Source organism: Oryctolagus cuniculus, chromosome 13 (genome assembly GCF_051225735.1).
Source record: "Oryctolagus cuniculus isolate XC-2025 breed Fujian yellow rabbit chromosome 13, ASM5122573v1, whole genome shotgun sequence".
Classification (NCBI taxonomy): Eukaryota; Metazoa; Chordata; class Mammalia; order Lagomorpha; family Leporidae; genus Oryctolagus; species Oryctolagus cuniculus.
The window spans coordinates 19,039,491-19,065,197 of record NC_142879.1 but is presented as its reverse complement, the minus strand read 5'-3'; the positions used below and the strand labels follow the sequence as shown (position 1 = coordinate 19,065,197).

General features: G+C 59.7%; 1 protein-coding gene and 1 pseudogene across 2 annotated transcripts; one reads left to right on the top strand and one right to left on the bottom strand.

The window, feature by feature from the left end:
• Positions 1–6,566: 6,566 nt before the first annotated feature.
• On the top strand, positions 6,567–15,416 carry FMOD (fibromodulin). Of its 2 annotated transcripts, XM_051821140.3 has the most exons (4): positions 6,567–6,871; positions 9,329–10,314; positions 13,927–14,115; positions 14,820–15,416. In XM_051821140.3, exons 2-3 carry the CDS (start codon positions 9,336–9,338, stop codon positions 14,076–14,078), a joined length of 1,131 nt encoding a protein of 376 aa, XP_051677100.1. In that variant the 5' UTR covers positions 6,567–6,871; positions 9,329–9,335; the 3' UTR covers positions 14,079–14,115; positions 14,820–15,416. The 2 variants fall into 2 exon arrangements, with proteins under 2 accessions (XP_051677100.1, XP_069911218.1); XM_070055117.2 differs by having other exon boundaries at positions 6,607–6,871; positions 13,927–15,416.
• Positions 10,659–10,725, bottom strand: LOC127483617 (U6 spliceosomal RNA; annotated as a pseudogene).
• Positions 15,417–25,707: the final 10,291 nt, after the last annotated feature.

Sequence of the window (25,707 nt, the reverse complement as noted above, 5' to 3'; positions counted from 1 at the left end):
CCACCAGCCAGTTCAGCACCAACACTACAGGTACACACTTTGTAAGCAACCGCCAGATGCCAGACGCCATGCTAGGTACGAACAAGCAACGTCTTACAACCAGCCAGCGGGTGGGGATGAGCCGTCCCCATTCTGCCCATAAGGAATCCGAAGAAAGTAAGGAAAAGACTCTGGATTTCTGAGGTCTGAAGCCATCTGTCTGAGTCAAAACCCAGTCCCTTTCCCAAGCCCCATCCCCTCCTTCTTAAAGGCATTTTCCTTTTTTAAATGTTTTTATTATGGGATGCTGCTCTCCACAGGAACCAGAGAGAAGCAGACAATAGAAGGAACCAGAATTTAAGAAGTTTTGCACATTACCATGGGCGGTTATTCCTGGTCTTTACTGAACTCAGACGGAACTGGAGCCAAGAACGTACACCTTCAGGTGGGCCCGTGAGACCTGCCACTGGCTCTACCCTGGAGGCATCCTCCCGGCACGTCCGAGGTGGAGCCAACTTCTCCCCTCAGCCGAGCGAATTCAGAATGGTGCTACTCACTCCCTAAATGGCCGCAACAGCTGGGACAGAACCAGGCCACAGTCAGGAGCCTGGAACTCCATGGGTTGCAGGGGTCCAAGCGCTTGGGCCACCTTCCGCTGCTTTCCCTGGCGCATTAGCAGGAAGCTGGATCGGAAATGGAGCAGGCGGGACTCAAATCAATGCCCATACAGTATGCTGGCATCGCAGGAGGAGGTTAAACCTGCTTTGCCACGAAACCAGCCTACTCTTTGAGGAGTTTGTTATTCCAGCCACTGGAAGCCCCACCTCTACCTTTGGCGGGCTACTTTCTTTCCCATCAGCTTAAGTTACCAGAGTGGTTACACCACCCTTGAGTGCAAACCACTTGGTCACTTGATGTTTAGAAATGGCCTCGCGCAGGCCAACCGCTCCATGCATTGTGTTACTGGAGGCACAAGGACAAGGCTGCCCCCTGCGGGGACTTGCAGTCTGATAAGATCACCAAGGACATTGCTGGTCTTGGAGGGCCACCGCGACAGGCTCCCTGTTGGGACCGCTGCTTCTCTCTGCGTCCCCCACAGCCCACGGGTGGGGTTTCGGTCCTAATCTTACAGGTGAGGATGCTGAAACCCCTGGTGCTCCAGCAGTCAGCCCAAAGCCTTCAAGGCAGTGATGGAACCAGAGTGTGACCGTGTGCCCGTTCCAGACGCCGAGTTTGCCTTCACACTGGAGATTCCACGCCGCATAGTAGTTAGGAACTCAGAATTTAGAAGCAGACAGACTTAAGTAGAGAATGCGAGCTCTGCCACTTAATTGCTATGTAATCTTGAACAATTAATTAACCTTTCTGAACTCCAGTTCCTTCATGTGCAAAAATAAGGCATGATAATACCTATCTCTTAGGGTTGTGATGAGAATCTTAGAAATAGCAGGTGGTGTTTTAGGACTGATAGACAGGCCTGGTCTCACTGGCAGTCGTGTAATTTCCTTGGCAGCAACCTGGGAACTGTCTCATTTTGGTTCGCTCCAATAGCCCCCAGCACCGCCTGAGGGACACCATCGGATGGGAGCAAAGGTGAGGGCCATCACTAAGCCAACCCCTCAGGCTGCAGGGCTCCTCCGCCTCCTTCCTCCTTTAGGTATCTCTCCCGGAACAAACCCCTCTTCCCGACTCAAACACACTCTGAGTCTCCAGCAGGAACCCGTCAAGGCAGTGGGAGCGAGCCTGCAGTGACCACACCCAGAAGAGCCACTCGCCGCGAAAGGGACAAGACTGCTCTGGGTCTTGCTCTTGAACCCATCACGAGAACTTGAGGTCTTCCTCCTACCGCCCTTGAAGGAACCACGTCTTCCTCCAGCCCCAGCATCTCCGTGGCTCTTGTCCTCCTGGAAGGATGCTAGAATTCCTAACGAGCCCTCGGTGCCAGGGGAGAAGAGAAAAACATCCCTGTTGGAAGCTACGGGACACTTTTCTTGGGTGCCAGTGTAGCCAAGACTTTCCATCAAAGCATCAGCCTGGTTAAAGATCCCTCTGGCATCCAGACCTTTCAGGACGGGCCAGCAGCAGGGCCTGGGTGCGGAACCAGCATCGTCTTTCTACTGACTTTGTGTCCAACTCAAGAGTTGTGATTGGGCGCGTGTCCAGTCTGACCCCTCATTCCCGGGTTGTCTGGGACCAGGGGCTGTGTCCTAGCAACCGGGGCTGCCAGGGCCTGCCTGGGGCGGGAGGAGGAAGGCGTTGGTGGCCACAGGAGCGTCACTGTGTCTCTACTGGCGGGAATCTGGGTCAGAAGCCGCTCCATTCCTCCCAGACAGGGTGGGTCCAATGTCAGAGGCAATCAGCTTTGCTCCGTGGCTGTGGTTTAACCTGAACTTTTCTGGACAGGGAGGAAATAGCAGTGGCCTGAACCCCAGGAATGTCCAGTTGGCCTCAAGGTCTCAGGGATTTTCTGGCCTGGCTGGTGGTGGTTCTCGCACGCAGCATTGAGCACTGAAGACAGACAGACTCCACAGGGAGCTGAAAATATGTCTCATTTCATGACCTTTTGCTGATTGTCCACTAAGTGCCGGGCAGGGTGGGCACAGCTGGGCTACGGATAGAAAAGAACAGCACCACTTCTCACCTACCTTGCTTGCACTCTAGTTACCGGGCAACACTGACGCGACACCCACCAGAAAGCACCGATGTCCCAAACACACCCCCTGCACCTGCGGACCCTCCCCTGCCAGGAGCTAAGTCCCCAGGCCTGTGCTGGAACCAGGTGACAGAGCAGCAGAGTCTACGGAGAGAAAAGGGAACCAGAGGGCAGAAAAAGCAATTTCTGCAAGTAATGACTCGCTGGTCTCTGCCTCCATCCCAGTCCCAGGTCCCTTCCCCCCTTCCCTCCGCCCAGACCCACCCTTGCTGCAGGACAGGTGACCAGAGCCCTAGGGCGGAGATGGCGGGCAGGCCATACGGAGCCACTGCCGTTTTGGGTGGAGCCTGGTGGAAAGGATCCCAGTGCATATGTGGTCTCCAGACTCCATCAGTAAATACAGCCACAGTCAGCAGGCAAAGACTTAAACACAAGCATCTGTCCTCCATGGGCGGCCCAGCCCCGGCTGTCCGCGCCCTTCTGAGCAGCGTCTCCCCAGCCCCGTTGCCAGCGTCCTCCACTGAAAAGTGACTGCTTTGTGGACTCACAAAACAATCAGGAAGCTAACTGTGTGTGATTCTCAGCCACCTGCAGACCAAGGCCATCCTCTGAGATTGGAGTTTGTGGTAGACACACCTGCTCTGTGACGAGCCTTGGTCCCTGCTGCTCAGGGATGTGCATGGCGCATACATAGCAGGTGCTCCCATTTATAAAGGAAATGGAGGCCGGCGCCGCGGCTCAATAGGCTAATCCTCCACCTTGCGGCACCAGCACACCGGGTTCTAGTCCCGGTCAGGGCACCAGATTCTGTCCCGGTTGCCCCTCTTCCAGGCCAGCTCTCTGCTGTGGCCCGGGAGTGCAGTGGAGGATGGCCCAAGTGCTTGGGCCCTGCACCCCATGGGAGACCAGGAGAAGTACCTGGCTCCTGCCATCGGATCAGCGCAGTGCGCCGGCCGCGGCAGCCATTGGAGGGTGAACCAACGGCAAAAGGAAGACCTTTCTCTCTGTCTCTGTCTCTCACTGTCCACCCTACCTGTCAAAAAAAAAAAAAAAAAAAAAAAGGAAATGGAATCGGTGTGCTAAGAAGGAGTGCCCATGTCACCGGTTCGAGATCCGGCTGCTCCACTTCTGATCCAGCTCTCTGCTATGGCCTGGGAAAGCAGCAGAAGATGGCCCAAGTGCTTGGGCCCCTGCACCCGCGTGAGAGACCCAGAGGAAGCTCCTGGCTCCTGGCTTCGAATCGGTGCAGCTCTGGCCGTTGCGGCCAATTGGGAGAGTGAACCAGCAGATGGAAGACCTCTCTCTCTCTCTCTCTCTCTCTTTCTGTAACTCTGACTTTCAAATAAATCTTTAAAAAAAGAAGAAGAAGGAGTGCCCACGAGTCCTGCCCTTCTCCTCCCCAGCTCTCGAGTTACTTGCACTCCAGTGTAGGTCCAGTGTAGCCAGCAGCACTAGCAGTGGGTTCTTCAAGTTTGAATCACCCAAGGGTTTCCCAGTGGGCATTAAAATAGGAGGGCTTCCGGGCCTAGGCAGGAGCCAGTCCCTGGATGACAGCACGCTCAGGGCACATGGGTTCATCTAAGCTACCAGATTCTACGTGAGCCAAACCCAGGGGTCCTCACGTGTTTCCCTCAGGCCCCAGACTCCGCTCAGATTCACACATCAGCTGTCTGCATGCACCTCACTGGGATGCCCCCACCCTGGGCACCAGGCATCACTCACATGGCACAGCCAAAGCACGCTTCCTGCCCCCCCCACCTCTGTCCGCCCGGAAATGCTCCATCAGCTGACCATCGGCTCAAAGCAAGATCATGGAAGGCCGGCGCCGTGGCTCACTAGGCTAATCCTCTGCCTTGCAGCGCCAGCACACCAGATTCTGTCCCGGTTGCTCCTCTTCCAATCCAGCTCTCTGCTGTGGTCCTGGAGTGCAGTGGAGGATGGCCCAAGTGCTTGGGCCCTGCACCCCATGGGAGACCAGGAGAAGCACCTGGCTCCTGGCTTCAGATCAGCGCGGTGCGCCGGTTGCAGCGGCCATTGGGGGGTGAACCAACAGCAAAGGAAGACCTTTCTCTCTGTCTCTCTCTCTCTCACTGTCCACTCTGCCTATCAAAAAAAAAAAGATCCCGGAGTCATTCCTGAGTTGTCCTAACTGCCAGATCCGATCTGTCCACACAACTTGCTGGTTCTCTCTACAGCAGCCTGTGGTGGGAGTTTGGCCTCGAGGTTAAGATGCCAGTAGCGAGACCTGCATCCAACGTCAGCGTGCCTTTGAACCTGATGCCAGGTTCCTGCTGATACAGACCTTGGACAGCAATGGGATGGCTCGAGTGACCAGGGCCTTGCCACCCGCGTGGTAGACCTGGGGTGAGATTCTGTCTCCTGACTTCCAGCTGGCTCAGCCCAGGCCACTGGGGGCATTTAGGGAGTGAAACAATGGATGGGAGTGCGCTCTCTCGCTCTCTCTCTCCATCTGTCTCTCTGCCTCTCAAGTAAATACAACTTTTTAAAAGTCCCAATTAAAAATAGTAAGTATGCTGGCCGGCGCCGTGGCTCAATAGGCTAATCCTCCACCTTGCGGTGCCGGCACACTGGGTTCTAGTCCCGGTCGGGGCGCCGGATTCTGTCCTGGTTGCCCCTCTTCCAGGCCAGCTCTCTGCTGTGGCCAGGGAGTGCAGTGGAGGATGGCCCAAGTGCTTGGGCCCTGCACCCCATGGGAGACAAGGATAAGTACCTGGCTCCTGCCATCGGATCAGCACGGTGCGCCAGCCGCAGCGCGTTGGCCGCGGCGGCCATTGGAGGGTGAACCAACGGCAAAGGAAGACCTTTCTCTCTGTCTCTCTCTCTCTCACTGTCCACTCTGCCTGTCACACACACACACAAAAAAAAATAGTAAGTATGCTAGCCCCTCTTCCACTACACTCATCTAATCTGCCATTCTGTCTCCTCGAGGTTGGGCTGGGGCCTCATTTCCTCAGACAATGACCCCTCCCATGTGCTCTAAAAAATGTCAGACAGGGGCCGGCGCTGTGGCATGGTAGGTTACTCCTGCAACGCCAGAATCCCACACAGGCACCGGGTCAAGCGCCGGCTGCTCCGCTTCCGATCCGGCTCCCCGCTGATGCACCTGGGAAGGCAAGGGAGGATGGCCCGAGTGCTTGAGCCCTTGCACCCATATGGGAGACCTGGAAGCAGCTCCTGGCTCCTGGCTCCTGGCTCCTGGCTCCTGGCTTTGGCTCCTGGCTCCTGGCTCCTGGCTCCTGGCTCCTGGCTCCTGGCTTTGGCCTGTCCCAGCCTTTGAGGAGTGAACCAGTAGGTGGAAGATTTTTGTCTCCCTCTCTGTCCCTGTGCCTTTCAAATAAATAAAATGAATCTTTATATATAAGTATACATATATATATATATATGTATGCATGCATATACCAGATCCCATTGCTTCCCCCTCTTAAAACGTGCTGTTCTTAAACTTTCAAAAATCAAAACCAACAAAGCCCCTTCTCGGTCTAGCTTCTGCCGCCTTCCTAGACCTCGTCTTTCCCAGACTCTACATCTGTATAATGGGCACCGCTGTGGTCATGGTTGCCTCACAGGGGACCTCAGCTGCGTGCTAGCCTAGCTCGGGTCTTCCCACAGTCCTCCCCACTGCGGCAGGTGCTGTGAAATGAGGTTCCTTGCTTTTGCGTGTGTCCCAGTGTCAGGGAAGGAGCCAGGGCAGTCGGGGGTCCCAGCTGGAGTCAGCCCCTGCCCTGCGCGAGGCACGCGCGTCGCCGCCGGTCTGAGACCTGCCTGTAGGGGGCGCTGGAGCCAGGAGGGGCCACAGCTGCCCGCGGGCCGCTCGGGGCCCGCTCGGGGGTTAAAGACACCTCTCCTCAAACCCGGGCCCTCCCCTGCTCACATCTGCCTTTGTGGCTTTAATGAGAAACCCAGGCACTTTGGCGTCCAGGGCGCGCGCTAACTCCCTGGAAGATTGGCGAGTGGAAAGAAGGTGGTTTTCCAGCGGGCCGGGGGCGGATTCGGGTCTCCGCGCGCCCTGGCGAGCTCCGCCCCTGCCGCCCGCCAGGGAGCCGGCCCGCTCCGCAACCCCTCTCTCCAGGCTCCTGGTTAGGAATTTGGGGGCGGGCCCTGGCCTGGCACGGCCGCGCACTCTCAGCAGAGCTCACTTTGCTCTCCTCGCGCCCACGTTCTGCAGCCCAAGGAGGCCGGACCGAGGGACGTGGGCACTCTTCCTCCGCTCAGCTCGAGGTAAGTGCAGGCATCTTACTTCGGGTTTGTCCCTTGTCGGTCCATAAAGGAAGTCGAAGACATGACCTGGGAGAGGGCAGGGGTGGGCCATCCTCCTTCCCCCCAAGTCTGGGCTGCTCCCGAGGGATGCTGCCCAGGGCAAGAGGTCCAGTTGCGGGACATCTCCGTTGCGGTCCTCGGGGGGGCCTCCAGTTCTCAGGCACAAAAAAATGTAAAAGTTCAAATAATGTGGGGATCCCCATAACCTCAACCCTGTGAGATCTGGGGCACTTTGGGGGTGGCCCGAGCCCTGGGTGTCCTAAATGCTGCTTTGTATAGCATGCATGAGGTGCTGAGTGCAAGGGAGCGGTTAAGAGTCGGATGAAGCATCGGCTGTGTCCAGGGGGCTGTGCGTCCCGTTGGGGTCCCCTCCAGGTTAGGGGACAGCTCCCCGTTTGAAGGAGGAGACCTTTCTCTAGGGCAGACGAGTGAGAGGACAGCAGCAGGTTCTGAGTTAGGTGCCCCCCGCCCACCCCGCCCCAGCTCCTGGTGTGTCAGTCCCCGAGCTTTCTACCTTAGCAAGGCTGAGCACAGGTGGACCCGTGGCATTGTGGGAAGCAAGGTAAGAGTATCCAACCCCGAAGCTACGTGGCTCACAGAGGCAGTGGGATCGGGGGGAGGCGTAAGCTCCCCTACCAAACCCTCTCAGCAGCCCTGGCTCTAAGCAGAGGCCAGAGCGGGTGGGACACACAGACCCTGGAAAGCTGGGTTTCAAGGGGACTGTGGCTCTTGGCTGCCAAGGTGCCCAGTCTGGAAAAGGAGAAACAGAGACAGAGGCTCACTGTGCCAGCCTCTAGGCCACCACCTTGGTCCTGCAGCAGCCCAGGGCTGTGCATGGAAAAATGCACAGTTGGCAGCAGGCTGCTCCATCCGTCTTCTTGCCTGGCCACAGCCAGGGAGCAGCCAGCGTGCCCAGGCAGTGGGCAGTCGAGTCTGCCTCTCAGAACACTGGGGCTCTTTGTCTGAGGCCTGGGCTGCCTGAGGATGAGCCAGAATGCCTGCTAGCTCTTCTGCAGCCCAGTGGCTCGTGGCAGGCCCAGGGGACTGCCTGGAGGAGCCAGTGGCCAGCAGTTTGAGCATGGCCACCAAGGCCCTTCCCATCAGTTCTGAGGCTGGCTTTTATTATCCTTTCTGTCCCCTGTCCACGGTCGCCGGCCCAGCAAGGCCCAACAGCAATGCAGCGGCTAAGTGGGACTCTTCCAGACCCAGGACAGCCCTGGGAGTTCTCTGTCCGAGGGTGACTCTCTGGAAGGTGCCCACAGAGGCTGTGCAGTGCCCTGGAGGGAGGTAATAGGGGCAGGCTCCCCAGACCTGAAGGCACACTACTGCACCCCTCCCTCCATACCTTCAACTTCCCTCCCAGGGGCCCCCAGCCCCCGCGCTGCCCTCTCAGCCTGCCCCGGCCTCATCACAGTGGCCCGGCACGCTCCAAGGTGGGTGTCAGAACCCCATCCAAAGCCGCGTTCCCTTGGGCAAACGTGAGAACCTCCAGTGTCCCCTCCATCTGTCGGTGTTTCTCAGTCACTGCTCTTGGCCCCGTGTCCCCAGGGTGCTAACACTTCACTGGGCTCCAGGGAAGACAGGGAGGCAGACCAGCTCGGCCTCCCCACACTGTGCCGCACCCCATGTCCCCCGGCTGGAGGGGATCTGTGCCCGTCTCCAGATGAGTCCCACATGGGGCTCCTCCAGGCCCAGCCAAGCTGCATGCATGACCACAGACTGCTAACCAGAGGGTTTTCTCACCCAGCCGAATGCCACCAACAGTGGCACTTTGGAGGAAAGCCCAGGCCCCGTGGTGGCCGCTGAGGGGCCACACCCCTCCCCAGACGCCCAGGGCCAGAAAACCCCAGCCTGCCTAAGAGCCCCAAAGAGCTTCCCAAGTGGCTCAGATTTTCCCCTTTGATGCTCAAGCTGCTTCTAGAAGTTTCTCCGGGACAGGAAGAGCCAGAGGGCTTTGTCCTTGGACTGTTGGAAAATAGTGTTTCCCTGGAGAGTCCAAACTGGATGTGAATCCAGGCCCAAGGAGCCCATGACTCCCACCCCTACACCTCTACACACACACACACACACACACACACACACACACACGACGGCTGTGGGGTTTCCAGCTACCTCGGCAGAACCTGCCTGGGGCTAAGGCTGCCGTGGACCTACCCCTCTAAATGCAGTAACTCCATTCTGTTCCTCCTTGACCAGGGGACCAGGGGAGATGCATGGAGCTCTCCGCCCGCCCCCGTGGCCGCGGTCCAGCCGGACCATGTGTGCAGAGCCGGCCACGGGCTGTGTGCACCGAGCAAGGGCGAGCGAAGCTCCTGCGCCCAGGCGTCTGATGCCGAAGCAGGCGCTGCCCAGCTCTGTGCCACGGCCTCCTGAGGCTCACTCATGCCCGCTCCCTCTCCTCTCTCCCTCCCTGCACAGAGACACGATGCAGTGGGCCTCCCTCCTGCTGCTCGCGGGGCTCTGCTCCCTGTCCCGGGCCCAGTATGACGAAGACCCGCACTGGTGGTTCCACTACCTCCGCAGCCAGCAGTCCACCTACTACGACCCATATGACCCTTACCCGAACGAGCCCTACGAGCCATACCCCTACGGGGTGGAAGAGGGCCCGGCCTATGCCTACGGCTCCCCGTCCCCGCCGGAGCCCCGCGACTGCCCCCAGGAGTGCGACTGCCCCCCCAACTTCCCCACCGCCATGTACTGTGACAACCGCAACCTCAAGTACCTGCCCTTCGTGCCGTCCCGCATGAAGTACGTCTACTTCCAGAACAACCAGATCACCGCCATCCAGGAGGGCGTCTTCGACAACGCCACCGGGCTGCTCTGGGTCGCCCTGCACGGCAACCAGATCACCAGCGACAAGGTGGGCCGCAGGGTCTTCTCCAAGCTCAGGCACCTGGAGAGGCTGTACCTGGACCACAACAACCTGACCCGGATGCCGGGCCCGCTGCCCCGCTCGCTGCGGGAGCTCCACCTGGACCACAACCAGATCTCGCGCGTGCCCAACAACGCCCTGGAGGGGCTGGAGAACCTCACGGCCCTGTACCTGCAGCACAACGAGATCCAGGAGGTGGGCAGCTCCATGAGGGGCCTCCGCTCGCTCATCCTGCTGGACCTGAGCTACAACCACCTGCGCCGGGTGCCCGACGGGCTGCCCTCGGCCCTCGAACAGCTCTACCTGGAGCACAACAACGTCTACACCGTCCCCGACAGCTACTTCCGGGGGTCGCCCAAGCTGCTATACGTGCGGCTGTCCCACAACAGCCTCACCAACAGCGGCCTGGCCTCCAACACCTTCAACTCCAGCAGCCTGTTGGAGCTCGACCTCTCCTACAACCAGCTACAAAAGATCCCCCCAGTCAGCACCAACCTGGAGAACCTCTACCTGCAAGGCAACAGGATCAATGGTGAGAGTTCGGCCCCGGGGGCACCCGGCAGCCGTGGCTGCGTCACTGGAGTGGCTCTGCTCCAAGTGCTCGCGGCCGTGCCGGCAAAACACCAGCAGGGGAGCCACACGGCCGGAGACCCAGCAGCCTGCACAACCAGCCTCGGCCCTGACCACAGGGTGCAGGGTAGCGAGCACCTGCACTGGCCAGTGGTGCTGGGAGAAGTCAGCGGGGTGCGGGTGGGGGCCCGAGACTTCCCCGGGAGGGGCAAGCTCCCACCCGGGTCTTGGGAGAGAAGTGGGCATGGATGGCGGCCTGCAGGACAGAGCCACCGATGGTCACTTACCAGGTCAACTGCCAAGGGCTGCATGTGCCTTGCTAATCTTCTCTGTATCGTTCCAATTTTAGTGTAAGTGCTGCCGAAGCGAGCACTGCGCAAGTGCCTGAGAAGGAGCAGTGGTGTGTGGAGGGGCAGAGAGAGACGAGTTTGGAGAGGTTTGGGAGGGAGGGGACGGTCCCCCGGGATGAAGAGTCTCAGTTCAACTTCTAGGTCCCTCGTGGGAGGTGTCCGTCCTTAGACACCAGCCTGTAAGAGAATGAGCCTCGGTGGCCGCGTGACCCGCCCCAGCCCCCGCAGCCTGGCCGCGTGCTCTGCTGTTTATCTGCCTTTGGAGCGTAGGAGCTGGTGAGCAGGACTGCACCACCTCTCGGAGCGGAAGGCGGCACCAGTCTTCCCCTGGAGTCCAAGGGGCCCCTGGTGGCAGGGCAGAGGTCCTGCCCCAGGCTAGTGGGAGCCTGGGGTGGCCGCTGGGCAGGGGCGGGGAGAGATCACTGGGCTTCTTGTTGCAGGAGGGCCCCACCCTCACCCCTGCAGACGCCTAGAGGCGCCCGAAGGGTACTGCAAAGCCCATTTCAGCAGCCCTGGCCCTTAGCACAGGCGGGCAGGTCCCGAGCCAGAGCCAGCGTTCCTCCGCCTGCCCGCCTCTCTCAGCTCCTCTCCCGGGGAAGGGGCTTCGGTAATGGCGCAGGTGGAGCACTTTGAAGTGAGCGAGAGGTCCTGAGCGCCCCCCCCCCCCCAGGGAACAGCCCAGGCATTTAGGGAGATGCTAAGGAGCTGGCCGGCCCCCTGAGGAAGGTGGCCCAGCCCTGGAGGTGGCTGTTGGGCAGGCGGGGCATCCTCTGGGGACAATGGCTCTGCTCGCAGGGTCTGAGGGCTGCTCACCGTCTCCCCTGCCACCGAGCGCTCGCTCCCCTGCCGCCCACCCTCACTGCCCAGTCCAGGAGGGAGGCTGCGTGGAAGCACCCCCCCGCCCCGTGCTGTGCTCCGTCCACGTCTGACCCGCATGGCCCCAGCAGACAGAGGAAGCGGGCACGGGAGGAGACACTACGGGAGCGTCTGTCACCTCCCTGCCTTCACGCAGAGCCATGTCTGCCGCTCACAGACCAGGTGGCAAAGAAATAATGCCCCTTTAGTGGTGTCCGGGGTGGGGGCTAGAAAGCTCTCCATTCGACCAGGCAAGAACTCCCCAGTGCCGTGGGCGGCCCGCGCCTGTGGCCTTGGCTGGATGGCTCTCGGCTCTCTCCAGCCTCAGGCAGCAAACAGCTGTGCTTGCTAGCGACCTGCTGGGCCGAGTACGGTTTCTGTTGTTGTGTTGTTGCTGTTGTTTGCATTGCAAAGGTGGGGAAATTGAGGCACAGAGAAGGGAAAGGCAGAGGAGGACGGGGACTCCAGGGACTCCGGGGCCTGCAGGGTTTGAGGCCTGGTCCCCTCCTGGCAGCCGCTCCCCAGCTGCCGCCATCAGCAGCCCTCTCAGATTTTCCAGTTACTAACAGGCTGGGAATGTCATTCGGAAGCTTTGGGACCCAGCGGGGTGGGTCGGCCAGGACACAGGAAAGACCGCGTCAGTGTTTGATCTGGGCTGCAGTCTGTCCTCCCGTGGCTCCGGGCAGAAGCCCTGCCCTGTTCATGGGCCGGCGCAGGACACGGGCAGGGGGGCTGGCAGTGCCCGTGGGTGGTGGGAATTGTTCTACCCGGGGTGCCTGGCTCCCCACACGCTCAGTGGGAGGGGAGATGGGAGCCTCGTGTTTGTGTCCAGGCAGCTGGGAGCCAGGGATTTTGCAGACTGTGTGAGGCCTGCAGGCTGCGGGGGGAGCTCTCCCTGAGCCCTTAGCTCAGTCCCCTAGGGCTGGAAGGGACGCTGGGCTGAGCCGCTTTGCTTCCCCCCAGGTCCCATATGCTGGGGACAGAGACTCAGCCCCTGGCCAGGGCCCTGACCCCCGCCCGCCTACTCAGAGGCCCTCAAATCTCTTCTCGGGGACATGGCTGAGCCATCTGTGTGCCCGCTCCGGAGGGGGCCGCTCCGCAGTCCCCCCTGGCCCGGTGGTTTTAGCCTCACATCTGCAGCACAAGTCATTTGCTGCAGCCTCACGCCGGCTCGACTCGCTCCATTCTTCTCTCTTACCTGAGACTTCAATAGCAGCACGTACAGATGGCCACTCAGCCACTGTCCGTGCGCCCAGGACGATGCTGACCCAGAACACTTCCGGCAGCCGCTCTCTGATGCCTGCACACCCACGGACTCGCCCAGCAGGAGCCCCCCCCCCCCCGCCCGCCGTCATACAGAGCTCTGCTGCCCCCCCCACCTGGCTCCAGGATGCACACAGCTCCTGACCCCCTTTGCAAGCTGAGGGACACCTCTGAGGGAACCACAGCCCAGGTGCCCCTGCTGGGGCGCCCGAGCCTGATCCTGCCCTCTGCTGTGTGCTGGGCGGCGAGGTGTCGGGCACTTCAGGTGCAGCCGTGATGCCGCGGTCCCTGCGTCTGAGCTCCATGTCTTTCGTCTCACGTGACTGAGTAGACCGGAGACAGAGGCAGGTGACTTGTCCCGGACAGGCAGAGGGAGAAGTGGTCCAGCAGAGGACAAGCAGGGGAGAGGTGGCAAAAGGGTTCACGTTCAAAACCAAACAGCCCTGCCTGCCCAGGGGGGCTGTGTGCTGTAGGGGCGACACTTCCAAAAGGGGTCTTCTTTTGAGATTGGAGAGAGAAGCAGCCCGTGATGGAGTCACGTGCGGGAGGCAGAGGGATGGCACTGAGGGGTTGGGTTCCCTCTCACCTCGGAGCCCTGCACGCGCTCCCCTGGCAGCCCCGGGCCTGGAACACTTGTCTCTCGGCCCAGGCGTCCTCCCTTTAACCTCCTGCCACTTCTCTCTCTGCAGAGTGGCAGGAGATGTTCCCGATTTAAACCTCTCCGTTTCCAGCCTTCCTGCTCATAGCAATTCAGCAAAGCCCTCCCTCTCCAAAAGCAATCAAGCCTTGCAAGTGGCTCTGCCTGGTCCCTTGCTGCCCTCTGCTTCCCTCTGCTGCCCACGGGCAGGACAAAAAAAAATATATCAAGTCCTGGCGAGAAGGACACCCAAGGACATTCCAGGGTCTGCAAAGTACTGGTGGGGGAGGGACGGAGGGCGGGGTTAGGAGGCGGGGCTGTAGGCCCAGCCCCCTTCTCCGTCCCCTGGCTGGACTGGGATCCTGCACCATGTCCACCCCAAGGCTGCAAGGCCCTCCCCTTGCTCGGAAGCCTTCGTGGAGGCGGCTGTCACGCCGAGGCTGAGTGCCCCCGCCCTCTGTGCCCACAGAGTTCTCCATCAGCAGCTTCTGCTCCGTGGTGGACGTCATGAACTTCTCCAAGCTGCAGGTGCTGCGCCTGGACGGCAACCAGCTGAAGCGCAGTGCCATGCCGGCCGACGCACCCCTCTGCCTGCGCCTGGCCAGCCTCATCGAGATCTGAGCAGCCCCGGCCCCGCCCCACCGCATCCGGCTTGATGGTTTGGTTTGGCTTTTGCTGGGAGGGCTGGGACAGACCCTGCGACAGGAGTCCACAGCTCCCTCTCGTCTCCTCCCTGGAGGCAGGGCTGGGTGGGATCGGGGAACCACCTGGGCAGGGGACGGCAATGGTGGCACAGGGACTAATCCCCGGAAGCCCAAACCCCAGAAACCCTACTGTCTCTCCCCGCGGAGCTGAGCGCGGCGCATGCGCAGTTGCAGGGCAGTGGGCGCCTCACCGCCGTCTCCTGAGCCCTGAGCTGGCTGCGCGGTTGCGCTGGGCTCCTATTCGTTGCTCCTCGCAGGATACCTCGTGCCCACCCAGCCTTGCTGCACCGCCCCCGCGGGGCCCCTGGGTGCCTGCCCAGCGACCTGTGGAGAGCAGCCACACTGGTGTTTGAGGGGGTCAGGGGTAGCGAGAGTCACCTGCGTTCCTCCAGCTCACCTGTTGAGAGCCCCCAGGCTGGAGTTCCAGCGTCCAGCCAGAGGAGACAGCCAGCCCTGGGCTTGGATGAGTGGGTGGGGGTGCATGTCAGCAGCTGGCCAGCTCTCCAGGGAAGAGGCCAGCCCGAGCTCGGGGCAGGTGCACCCCGGAAAGAGCCCCAACAGCTTCCTCCTTGCCCAGCACTCTCTCCCGTCCCAACAGCACCTGTCTGAGATTTCTCCAAAGCATGGGAAAGACAGTTTGTCCCCTTGTCTTCCCCAGGCCCGATGGGAGAGGCAGACTCAGCCAGCCCTGGGCTTGCCTGCTGGCCGCAGGGCGGTCTGCGTGAACGGACCAGCTCTGAGGCAGCAGCTCCAGCTGGAGATGCTCACGGGGTCCGGGAAGGCGCAGACCCGCCCGTGCTGGCCGGGACCCTCTGAGCTACGCCTTCGGCATTGAAGACGCCTGCTGCATTACAGCTTGGCGGGGGGCAGTGACTTCTTCCCGCTTCTGAAACGTCCCGCTGCCCGGGGCCTAACCCCCCTGCTGCTGGGGGCACCACTGGGTTGTGGCCAGCCAGGGAGCTGGGGCCAAGCACTGGCTGGCCAAGGCCCTGCCCAGACGCCATCCACCCTGACACTATGCATGCTTCCGGCACCAGGGAGAGGGGGAGGAATCCTCGGACTGTGCTCTCGGCCCCAGACCCGAAATCCACAAAAGCCAAACCAGCTCGTTCCAGCGGAGGCGCCCTGGCTGGAGGGCCATGGCCGCCCCCTGCCCAGGGCCCTCAGAGAGCCCTCTGCCTGTATAAACGATTCCTGGCTACAGGGGAAGCTCGTGTGGTGGCCAGCCTGACAATAAAGTTACCTTACTGCTGCACCTGCAAGACTGGGTCCCTGAGGGCAGGAGGAAGGCTGAGGGCAGCTTCTGGGGTCGTGCAGGCCCTAGGCTGTCACAGCCCTCACTTTCTCTGGGATGGTTTTTTTAAAAACTCTGGTCAGCAGACTTTGTGTTCTGGAAGTTCTTCTGGAAGTCCAACTTCAATCCTTCTATCTACTCATTCCTCCTCCATTTGTTGCCCGAGGGGAAAAGAACAACGCAGCTTTTTCACGATCCTAACATCCTACCTCTCCCTCCCTCCTCGTCCACCCTGTAATTCTGGCTGGGACTGGTCCACGGTGGTGTTGGCTTAACCACTTCTGCCCTCTAGCGGCCACTGTGCGCAACAGCAGGGAGTCCCGCTTAGCTAAGCCGGTCCTGGAAGGGGTACACGCAGCGGCTTCTCCGTACACACTTTCTGCAAGTCCTTAGGTGTCAGATGCTATGAAGTTTGCTTAGCAGGCTCCACAGGACCCAGGGGACAATCCTCTGTTTCCTGATAGGGAACTCAGCTGAGCAGGGACACGGGCCAGTTCTGCAGGAAGCAGCCCCGGGTGGAGGCCAAGTGGGCGCATTGACTCTCACTCTCCGGAGAAGAGGCAGGCCGGAGCGGGAGTGTGCGCCGTGGTGCCAGGAAGTCAGCTCTGACCACAGTCCTCACTGGGATCCCGAGGCCCCAGGACACACAGACGCCACGGGGAAGAGGCGGAGACGGGAGGCTGGGGAGGGCACTGTCCACCTGCAGTGACCGTGACCGTGACCAACCAGACGGAGCAGGGGGAAGGGTGGGAGCCAGGCCCACCCAGCCTCACCCTCACGCCCCAGCCAGTGCTGCACGAGCAGGAAGCTAGAACGCACCGCCCTCAGACACCCACCATGTCTCCCTAAGTTCCATCTGATTGGCACTTGCTGTGCGCGAGGGGCTTCCCTTACAGTGCTTGGTTTAGGAGCCCTCACCCCTCTGTCTGCACAGGGGACTGTCACCGTCACCATTTTTTAAATTTTATTTGTTTGAAAGGCAGAGCTACAATGAGAGGGTGAGAGAGAGAGAGAGAGAGAGAGAGGTCTTCCATCTGCTGGTTCACTCCCCAAATGGTAGCAGTGGCTGGGGCTGTGCCATGCCAAAGCCGGGAGCTTCATCAGGGTCTCCCATGTGGCTGCAGGGGCCAAGCACTTGGGCCACCCTCTGCTACTTTCCCAGGTGCATTAGCAGGTACCTGGATCAGAAGCAGAGCAGCGGGGACTTGAATCAGGGCCCACATGGGATGCCGGCGCTGCAGGTGGCTTAGCCCCTTACACCACAGCGCTGGCCCTACTTCCACCACTTTACAGATGGAGACCCTGAGGCACCTGGAGGCTGAGGTCACCCAGGAAAGGCAGTGCTGAGGACAGAGTGACCGCCGCCAGCTGTCTCTCCAGCCCGTGACTTTGCTCTGTGTTTCCACTGTCCACTGTCTGGGGTTCCTGGGTATACACGGGCAGCGAGGGTGCACCTTCTTACTTTTTGGGATGGTCCTATAACCATTCATGTCCCATATGGAATTCCGGGGGCCAGCATGGTGGTACAGTGGCTTACGCTGCCTCTCAAGATGCTGACATCCCATATCCTGGCTCCTCTGCCTCCCATCCTGCTCCCTGCTAATGCACCTGGGAAAGCAGAGGGAAATGGCCCAAGCGCTTGGACCTCTGCACCTACATGGGAGACCCGGATGGAGCTCCAGACTCCTGGCTTCTGCCTGGCCCAGCCTCAGCCATTGTGGTCATTTGGGGCGTGAACCAGCTGATGCAAGATCTCTCTCTCTCTCTCTCTCTATCTCTCGCTTGCTCGCTCTCTCTCTCTCTCTCTCTCCCTGCTTTCAGATAAATACATAAATCTTTATAAACAATCGAATGTGTTCTTCATCACTAAATGTTTCTGTGCCTGGTGAGAGGGAGAGGGGCAGGGGCACAGGGAGCCTGGCCTGGGTCCCCTGCACCGTGGGCAGGAGCAGCAGGATTTAGAGGAAGCCGTCCGGGCAGAGGAAGGAAGCTTAGGTGTGGGGAGCAGCTCGGACTAGACTAAGTTACTGGAATTAAGACTTATTCTATGCATCTGCTCTCCTACAATATGGCGCTGGGAGAGGAGAAAACAGCTTCTACCCAGCTGCCTCCAGTTCAACCAATAAACTGTAGGACTTGCTCCTGATTGGAGAGCAGCGTACTCGGCGTGTGGGCAGCCGAGTTAGGATTGGTGGAGGAGGACTATAAAGGAGGAGAGAGACGGCATGCACCAGGAACATCTATGGGGAACACCTATCTGAAGGAACACCTGTGCAGCCCCCGAGAAGAGCCGGCTGGCGGTGTGCCGCTCCCCTGCGGAAGTGGGGAATGTGGCCAGGGGGAACTGCCCTTCCACGGAGGTGGAAGGGATAGTAGCCAACCCGGGAAGAACCAGCAGAAAACCCGGGGAGGGCCGAGCAGACGAAAGAACAGCGCAGGGTCCTGTGTTGCTCCTCCACGAAGAGGGGGAGCGACACTTAGGGACCACTCTACAGGTGAAATGTCTGGATGCAGAGGAAGGAGAGCTCCAAAGGACGAGGCCAATGCAGTGGGTGGGGGTCAAACTGCGTACTAACCTTGTCCTCTCATTCAAGACGCAGTACCAAGCAGCTCCATCAAAACCAAGTCCAAGGGCCTGCGCTAGAAACAATCTCGCAATTCTGACTTCCAGCCACGAGGGGGCAGCATCTCACCGTACACCGCCAAAGCCTTTTCTACCGTCTGTTAGGCTTCAGTTCCGTTCTGCTCCAATCAGCCCCCAGCCCTGCTGGACCCAGGCACCGGGAGGCCTGGGGGGATCCAGGGTCTTTGCCTATGTGTGCCGCGGCCGCTGTGGCAGTCTGGTGAAGCCCATGGACCCTCCTCAGGTTTCTGAAGGCGTGAAGTAAGATGCACAGTTACCAACATATAAAACTCACAGATTTTCTTTTTTTTAAGATTTATTTATTTTCTTGGAAGTCAGAGTTACACAGAGAGGGAAGGAGACCGGGGTGGGGGGTCTTCCATCCGCTGGTGCACTCCCCAATTGGCTGCATTGGCCGGAGCTGCACCGATCTGAAGCCAGGAGCCAGGAGCTTCTTCCAGGTCTCCCATGTGGGTGCCAGGGTGCAAGGGCTTGGGCCATCTTCTGCTGCTTTCCCAGGCCACAGCAGAGAGCTGGATCAGAAGTGGAGCAGCCAGGACTCGAACTGGCACCCATATGGGATGCTGGCACTGCAGACCAGGGCTTTATCTGTTATGCCACAGCATTGGCCCCAAAATTCATAGATTTTTGATAGTCATTTATATGTTTCTTTTTTTTTTTAACAGGCAGAGTGGACAGTGAGAGAGAGAGACAGAGAGAAAGGTCTTCCTTTGCCGTTGGTTCACCCTCCAATGGCCACCGCGGCCGGCGCGCTGTGGCCGGCACACCGCGCTGATCCGATGGCAGGAGCCAGGAGACAGGTGCTTTTCCTGGTCTCCCATGGGGTGCAGGGCCCAAGCACCTGGGCCATCCTCCACTGCACTCCCTGGCCACAGCAGGGAGCTGGCCTGGAAGAGGGGCAACCGGGACAGAATCCGATGCCCCGACCAGGACTAGAACCCGGTGTGCCGGCGCCGCTAGGCGGAGGATTAGCCTAGTGAGCCACGGCGCCGGCCTATATGTTTCTTTATTAATGTAAAAAAAAAAAAAAAAAAAAAAAAAAAACAAGAGGTAGCAACATGTCTGCTCGGGTGCTGTCATTCCAAGCACGGGCACAGGCTTTTGGCCTTGGTGCTTGACTCCAGCTAAGACGCCCACGTCCACACTGGCGCTCTGCATCTGATTCGCATGTCGGGCTCTGACCCCAGCTCCCTGCTAGGGCAGTTCCTGGGAGGCAGCGGCGATGGTGCAAGCGACTGGGTTCCTGTGCTCAGGTGGGAGGAGACCTGGGTTCATTTCCTGGGTCCCAGCTTTGACAAGCCCAGCCCTGGCCCGTGTGGGCATTTAGGGCGTCAATCAGCAGATGGGAGCGTGTTCTCTCTCTCTCTCTCTCTCTCTCTGATAAACTAATTTAAAAAGGAAAACCAGGAAGAAGAATGAGGAGGGCTGGGGTGGCCGGAAGTCGGGAGCAGCCCGAGCATGCTCCCCGGAGCCCAGGAAGCACTCCCTGGTGCCCGTCCTGCCACTCACTCCAGCGAGCAGGGCGGCGCAGGAGACCCAGCGCCCCGTGGATCTTCTCAAACTCTGAGGAGCCCCGCGCCGTCGCAGATGGACGGCGGTGGGTGGGCGGGACTCCCAGCAGCTAGGAGGGGAGCCGGCCAAGCCTCTGGAGGGCCTGGACGCCAGGATCTGCCCAAGTGGAGCAAACACATTGCTCTGTCCTGTAGCAGCCCGAGTCGCAGAGCCGCGCTGCTTCCTGGAAACGCGTCCGCGCCCCGGCACAGAGCCCACGCGTGGCGCAGAGACACTGACACGAGAGACTGAGGCCGAGGTCGCCTGGGTGTGTGGCCCAGTGAGCAGAGGAGGGCAGGGGGTGCAGAGAGCCAGGGCCGGACACAAGGACGCACAGACCCCCCCCACCCCAGCCCCACCCCGGGCTCCAGCTGGGACTGCAGACACCAAGGACAGACAAGCTGGTTCCACCTCCAGGTCTGGGTCGCCAGCTACGCTCAAGGCGGGAAGAACGGAATTGCACTTGACCCAGTGGAGGAAGTGACAACAGCAAGCAGGGAGATGGTCACAAGGCTCTGCCCCAGTGAGCAGGTGGTCGTCCTGGGTCCTCGGGAAACCCAGCGGAAGCACGGGGCTTGCCTGCTGCCCTCACAGTCCCCACACCCCTCCACAGGGCCCCTCCCAGGCCTGCACTGGAGCTTGTAGGACAGCGGCCATGCTGTGGGTGCCAGGCCTTGCTGGCAGGCCTGGGGGTAGCGCTGACTCAGATGGTAGGGCCAGCCGTGGGAGTCTGCACAATAAAGGGGGGGCAGCTAGTCCGAGGAAGGTGCCCCCAAACCCTGGTCCCAAGATAGAACCAGAAGTCCAAGAGTCGCGATGTCGGGACACCAGCCACTCGGAGCCCAGCAGGGAGGGTGGGGTCAGCAGGGGGGCCCAGCCCAGCCCTTCCGACTCCGCCCCCGGCACACGGCAGTGGTATTCCCTGGTGCATGCGCACGTGTGGAGGTGCCCGAGCCACAGGCATCCCCCAAGGAGGACAAGGGTCTCTCGTTGGCTTCAATGATCGTTATTTCCTCAACTGAAAATTATTAATGCATTTCAGTAAAAACCTATGCTTTCATGGGACATGAAACAGACTGTTTCTAAATGTTCACGTCCCAGGATGTCCAAGATCAGCGATCAGCCAGGGGGTGCGGGGTCGGAGCAGCAGACGGAAGGCGGGGTGGAGTCAGCCGGACGCTTAGGCGGAGCAGAGCGAGAAGTCTTGGGAGGAACGCGTGTGGAGGGCAGCTCCCAGACCCGGAGGCGGGACCAGCGCGTTCACTGCAATGCAGCCACGTCCGCACCAAAACTAAACCCTGGGTTCTTCTCTCACAGTTCTGGAGGCCGGAAGTCCACAATCAGAACGCCAGCAGGGCCATGCTCCTTCTGAAGGCGCCGGGAGGAGCCTCCCTGGCCTTTCAGGTGCTGGTGGCTCCGGGTCCCTGTCTGCCGGCGGCATCACTTCCTCCTCTGCCCCCTGCACTCTCTGCACAGCCACCTCCTCTGTCTCTCCGTGCCCTCTTGTTCCCTTCTTTCTTTTTAAAAGACTTATTTATTTGCAAGGCAGAATTACAGGATTGGTTGGAGAGACAGAGAGAGAGAATCTTCCATCTACTGGTTCACTTCCCCAAATGGCCTCAAAGGCCAGCGCTAGGTTAGGCTGAAGCCAGGAGCGTGGAACTCCATCTGGGTCTCCCACGTGGTGGCAGGGAGCCATCTTCTGCTGCTCTCCCAAGCACACCAACAGGGAGCTGGATCTGAAGTGGAGCAGCCAGGACTCAAACCAGCACCGTTATGGGGTGCCAGCAACAAAGGCGGTGACTTGACCCACTGTGCCATGGTGTCAGAGATTACACAGAGAGAGTAGGAAAGGCAGAGAGTGAGAGAGAGATCTTCCATCCACTGGTTCACTCCCCAAATAACCATAACAGCTGGAGCTGTGCTGATCTGAAGCCAGGAGCCGGGAGCTTCTTCTGGGTCTCCCATGTGGGTGCAGGGGCCCAAGGACTGGGGCCATCCTCCACTGCTTTCCCAGGCCACAGCAGAGAGCTGGATCAGAAGTGGAGCAGCCGAGACTCGAACCAGCACCCATATGGGATGGCCTTACCAGCTACGCCACAGCAGCGGCCCCCTTTGATTCCTGGAGCTCCGATCTTTCATTCTGACCACTGTGCGTTGACGTCCGCGTTCCCCCTTGGGAGGACTTTCAGGCTGTGCTGTAGGAACACTCTGTGACCCTCCTCTGACTCCTCTTTTGCACTTGAGGCTCTCCAGGCTCTCTCCAGGGCGCACACACACCAGGGCGTCTCAGCAGGGGGACCCCCTCTGGCCGCCAGCGGCACCACCCCCACCTCCAGGACCCAGTGCTCCCTGGAGGACAGAATCCCCACCAGTCCGGGATCCTGGCGCACACACCCGGAATGCCCAGCTGCCATCCGAGCCACTCGCTTCCACCCGGTGCTGTCGGCCGCAGCACAACGGGGTGTGCAGAGTCCACTCACCCAAGGGTACCAGAGCACCCCACTTCCCCCCATTTCCCAGTGCCACACAGGGCTCAGACTTTAGCACTCTGGTCACCTGATGGATGTGGTCGATCTGAATTGGCACGTTTCATCTTTTGTTTTCGACACGAAAACAGTCATGTTGATCCATTCCCCGTAGAAGGGAACCTGAGACCCTGCTGGCAACCCCCCCCCGAAAAAAAAAAACACGGAGAGAGCTAACTGTCTGCTGGCCCAGCCCTGGGGATCTGGAGCTGGAATCTGCCCACCGAGTACCCCCACCTCTGCCAATCCCAGACTGGCTCCCTCCTGCGAGGAACAGGTGGGGTATAACAGGGACACAGGCCATTCTTCCCAAACGGGTGAGCACCCTGCGTCTTTCCTAGTTTACTGGGCCTTGGGGGCAGATGCAGAGATTAGAAGGGCTACACAGGCCGGCGCCGCGGCTCACTAGGCTAATCCTCCACCTTGCGGCGCCGGCACACCGGATTCTAGTCCCGGTCGGGGCACCAGATTCTGTCCCGGTTGCCCCTCTTCCAGGCCAGCTCTCTGCTGTGGCCAGGGAGTGCAGTAGAGGATGGCCCAAGTGCTTGGGCCCTGCACCCCATGGGAGACCAGGAGAAGCACCTGGCTCCTGCCATAGGATCAACGCAGTGCACCGGTCGCAGTGCTGCAGCCGCGGCGGCCATTGGAGGGTGAACCAACAGCAAAAGGAAGACCTTTCTCTCTGTTTCTCTCTCACTGTCCACTCTGCCTGTCAAAAAAAAAAAAAAAAAAAGAAGAAGAAGAAGGGCTACACTAGAGGGCTTCTTCCTCTTGGGGAAAGGGGAAAAAAGATGGTTTTCCCCTTCCAGCAGGGGAGTGGCCAGAGCAGCGGCACCCACCGTGTCCCACGCATGGCCCACCCCCGCGCAGCTGCTGCAGCTGCAATGGCTGTGCGGGTGCCTGGCAGCAGTGGGCAGGCACAGGTGAGAAATCACCAGGAGCAGGCCCCTACATGCCCACAGGTGAGAGGCAGCATCACAGGTGAGCAGGATGGAAGGCCCAGAGAACGCGCCGGCCCCTCCTCAGGACACAAGGCAGCAGGCCCGGCTTGGGAACAGCGCCAAAGGTAGAGGCAGAGGTGGTTTGCAAGACCCCCTGCTCTGCCAGTGCCGGAAAGAGACAGGCAGTGGCCAGAGGGTTTGCTGGCCAGGCTGCGGCAGGTGCATCTGTCGGCTGTCACGCCACCACACTTCCCCTTCACTGTACATTGCAATAGGGTAGCTTGGGAAGCCGTCATTCCTTAAAACCCAGCCAGGGTCACACATCAGTGTTTCATGCGTTAGCTGAGCGACCTGGTGAGATCGTAAATTCTTCAAAGGGGGGGACCGTGTCACATGATTGCTGTCAGTACTCCCAGCAACAGCTGGAGCCACAAGGTTTTAATAACACCTGCAGGGTCATGTTCTCTTGGACCCAACGAAAAGAGTTGCCTGAAATGGATTCAATACCCATTAACCCACAGGCAGGCACCTTTGCTTTATCAAAACACATGAATACTTTCAATGCTATGACCTCAGTGGGTTTTCGTTTGTTTGTTTACTGAGAATATCGAGGAAGGAGCCAGTCCTGCGGCGCAGCAGGTTGAAGCCATAGCTCGTGATGCCGGCATCCCATATCGGAGCGCCGGTTCAAGTCCCAGCTGCTCTGCTTCCAATACAACGCCTTGCTAAATGGCCCCTGGGAAGGCAGCAGACAATGGTCCATGTGTCTGGGCCCCTCCTGCCCATATGGGAGACCCAGATGGAGTTTCTGGCTCCTGGCTTCGGTCCGGCCCAGACCTGACTGTTACAGCCATTTGGGACAGGAGACAGAAGATATTCTCTCCTTCCCCTCCTGCCGCCTTTCAAATAAATAAGTAAATCTTTAAAAGATAAGAAAGTATCCATAGGCCAGTGCTGCGGCTCACTTGGCTAATCCTCTGCCTGCGGCGCCGGCACACCGGATTCTAGTCCCGGTTGGGGCACCGGATTCTGTCCCGGTTGCTCCTCTTCCAGTCCAGCTCTCTGCTGTGGCCCGGGAAGGCAGCGGAGGATGGCCCAAGTGCTTGGGCTCTGCACCTGCATGGGAGACCAGGAGGAAGCACCTGGCTCCTGGCTTCAGATCAGTACAGCGCACCGGCCATAGCAGCCATTAGAGGAGTGAACCAATGGAAAAAGGAAGACCTTTCTCTCATATCTCTCTCTCTCTCACTGTCTAACTCTGCCTGTCAAAAAAAAAAAAAAGTATCCATGCAGTAAGGAGATGAGTAGGATTCAGCCCACTTAACAGACAGGGTAACTGAGACCTAGCCTTTTTAACTGACTTGCCCCTAGAGACACAGACTCAATACTGAAATCCATGTCTGCAGGCTTCCCCTTGAGGCTCACTCCAAGGCTGAGTGCCCCTGCCCCCCGGCCCCGGAAGTGGCTCAGACACATCAGCAGAGGCCCACACTGACACCCACGGAGCCCCTGGGTGTGTGTGTGTGTGTGTGTGTGTGTGCAGGGTCACCAGGGTTCAGGAGGCTGGAAGGGCCCCGGGCCAGGGGATGCAGAAGGGGGAGTCTCCCGCTGACAAGAAGGGATTGGGAGGTGGGTGGGGAAAGCTACAAGCACACCTAGGTGTCAGCCCAGGCCTATGGCGGGGACAGGCCTGTGGCCCAGCAGGGGTGGACCCCTGTATTCCATCCTGCGGTGCTGTCTTCCAACCCAGTTCTCTTCCAATCACCCGGGAGGCCACAGATGATGACCCAAGCAGGGGGGGCCCTGCCATCCATGTGGGAGATCTGGATGGAGTTCCTGGCTCCCGGCTTTGGCCTGACCCAGTCCTGGCTGTTGTGGGCATTTGGAAGTGAACCAGGGGATGGGAGCGCTCGCTCTCTCTCTCTCTCTCTCCCTCCCTCCCTCCCTCCTTCTCTCCGCCATCCCCTCTCTGCCACGCTACCTTTCAGATAAATAAATACAACTTTTAAAACGTAGGTATTTGGGAAGTCAAGTAGGACACTCCAGGAGCCCACGACAAAGGTTGAACCCTATTAAAATGGGAACGATGCTGAGCCCCAGGGGCTACTGTCCGAAAGCTTTGGAGGGAGGAACTGGAAGAAAAGTCGGAGGAGCCGAGGAATCCTGAGTAGCTGAGATCTCTCCCGGGGGCGAGCTGCACGCAGGGTCAGTCCCAGGGCTTTATCTGCGCTCTGCACTACTTTTCTAGACGGCATCGAAGTCCCTGGAACCAGGGCTCCCCCCAGCCCCTGATGAAGACGCCTTTGTTATTGCTACCTCAAGTGACGTCACCAGAGTGCTAGGAGGCAGGCACTGCTTCATCACTAGGGGTTTTCACAGGAGGGCGCTGGGGCTCAGAGGGGTTAACTGCCCGACGCACCACGGCCTGGGGTCCAGCCCCGGCCACCAGGCTCGCAGGCGGTCACCTCCACTCCGTGCGCGGCAGTCTCTGCTCGGGTGTGCGGGGTCAGGGACGCGGTGAGTCGGGAGCCTGCCTTTTACAGAGGTCGCTGGCTTCGGGCTCTGCCGCACGAAGTCGCAGAGGCGCT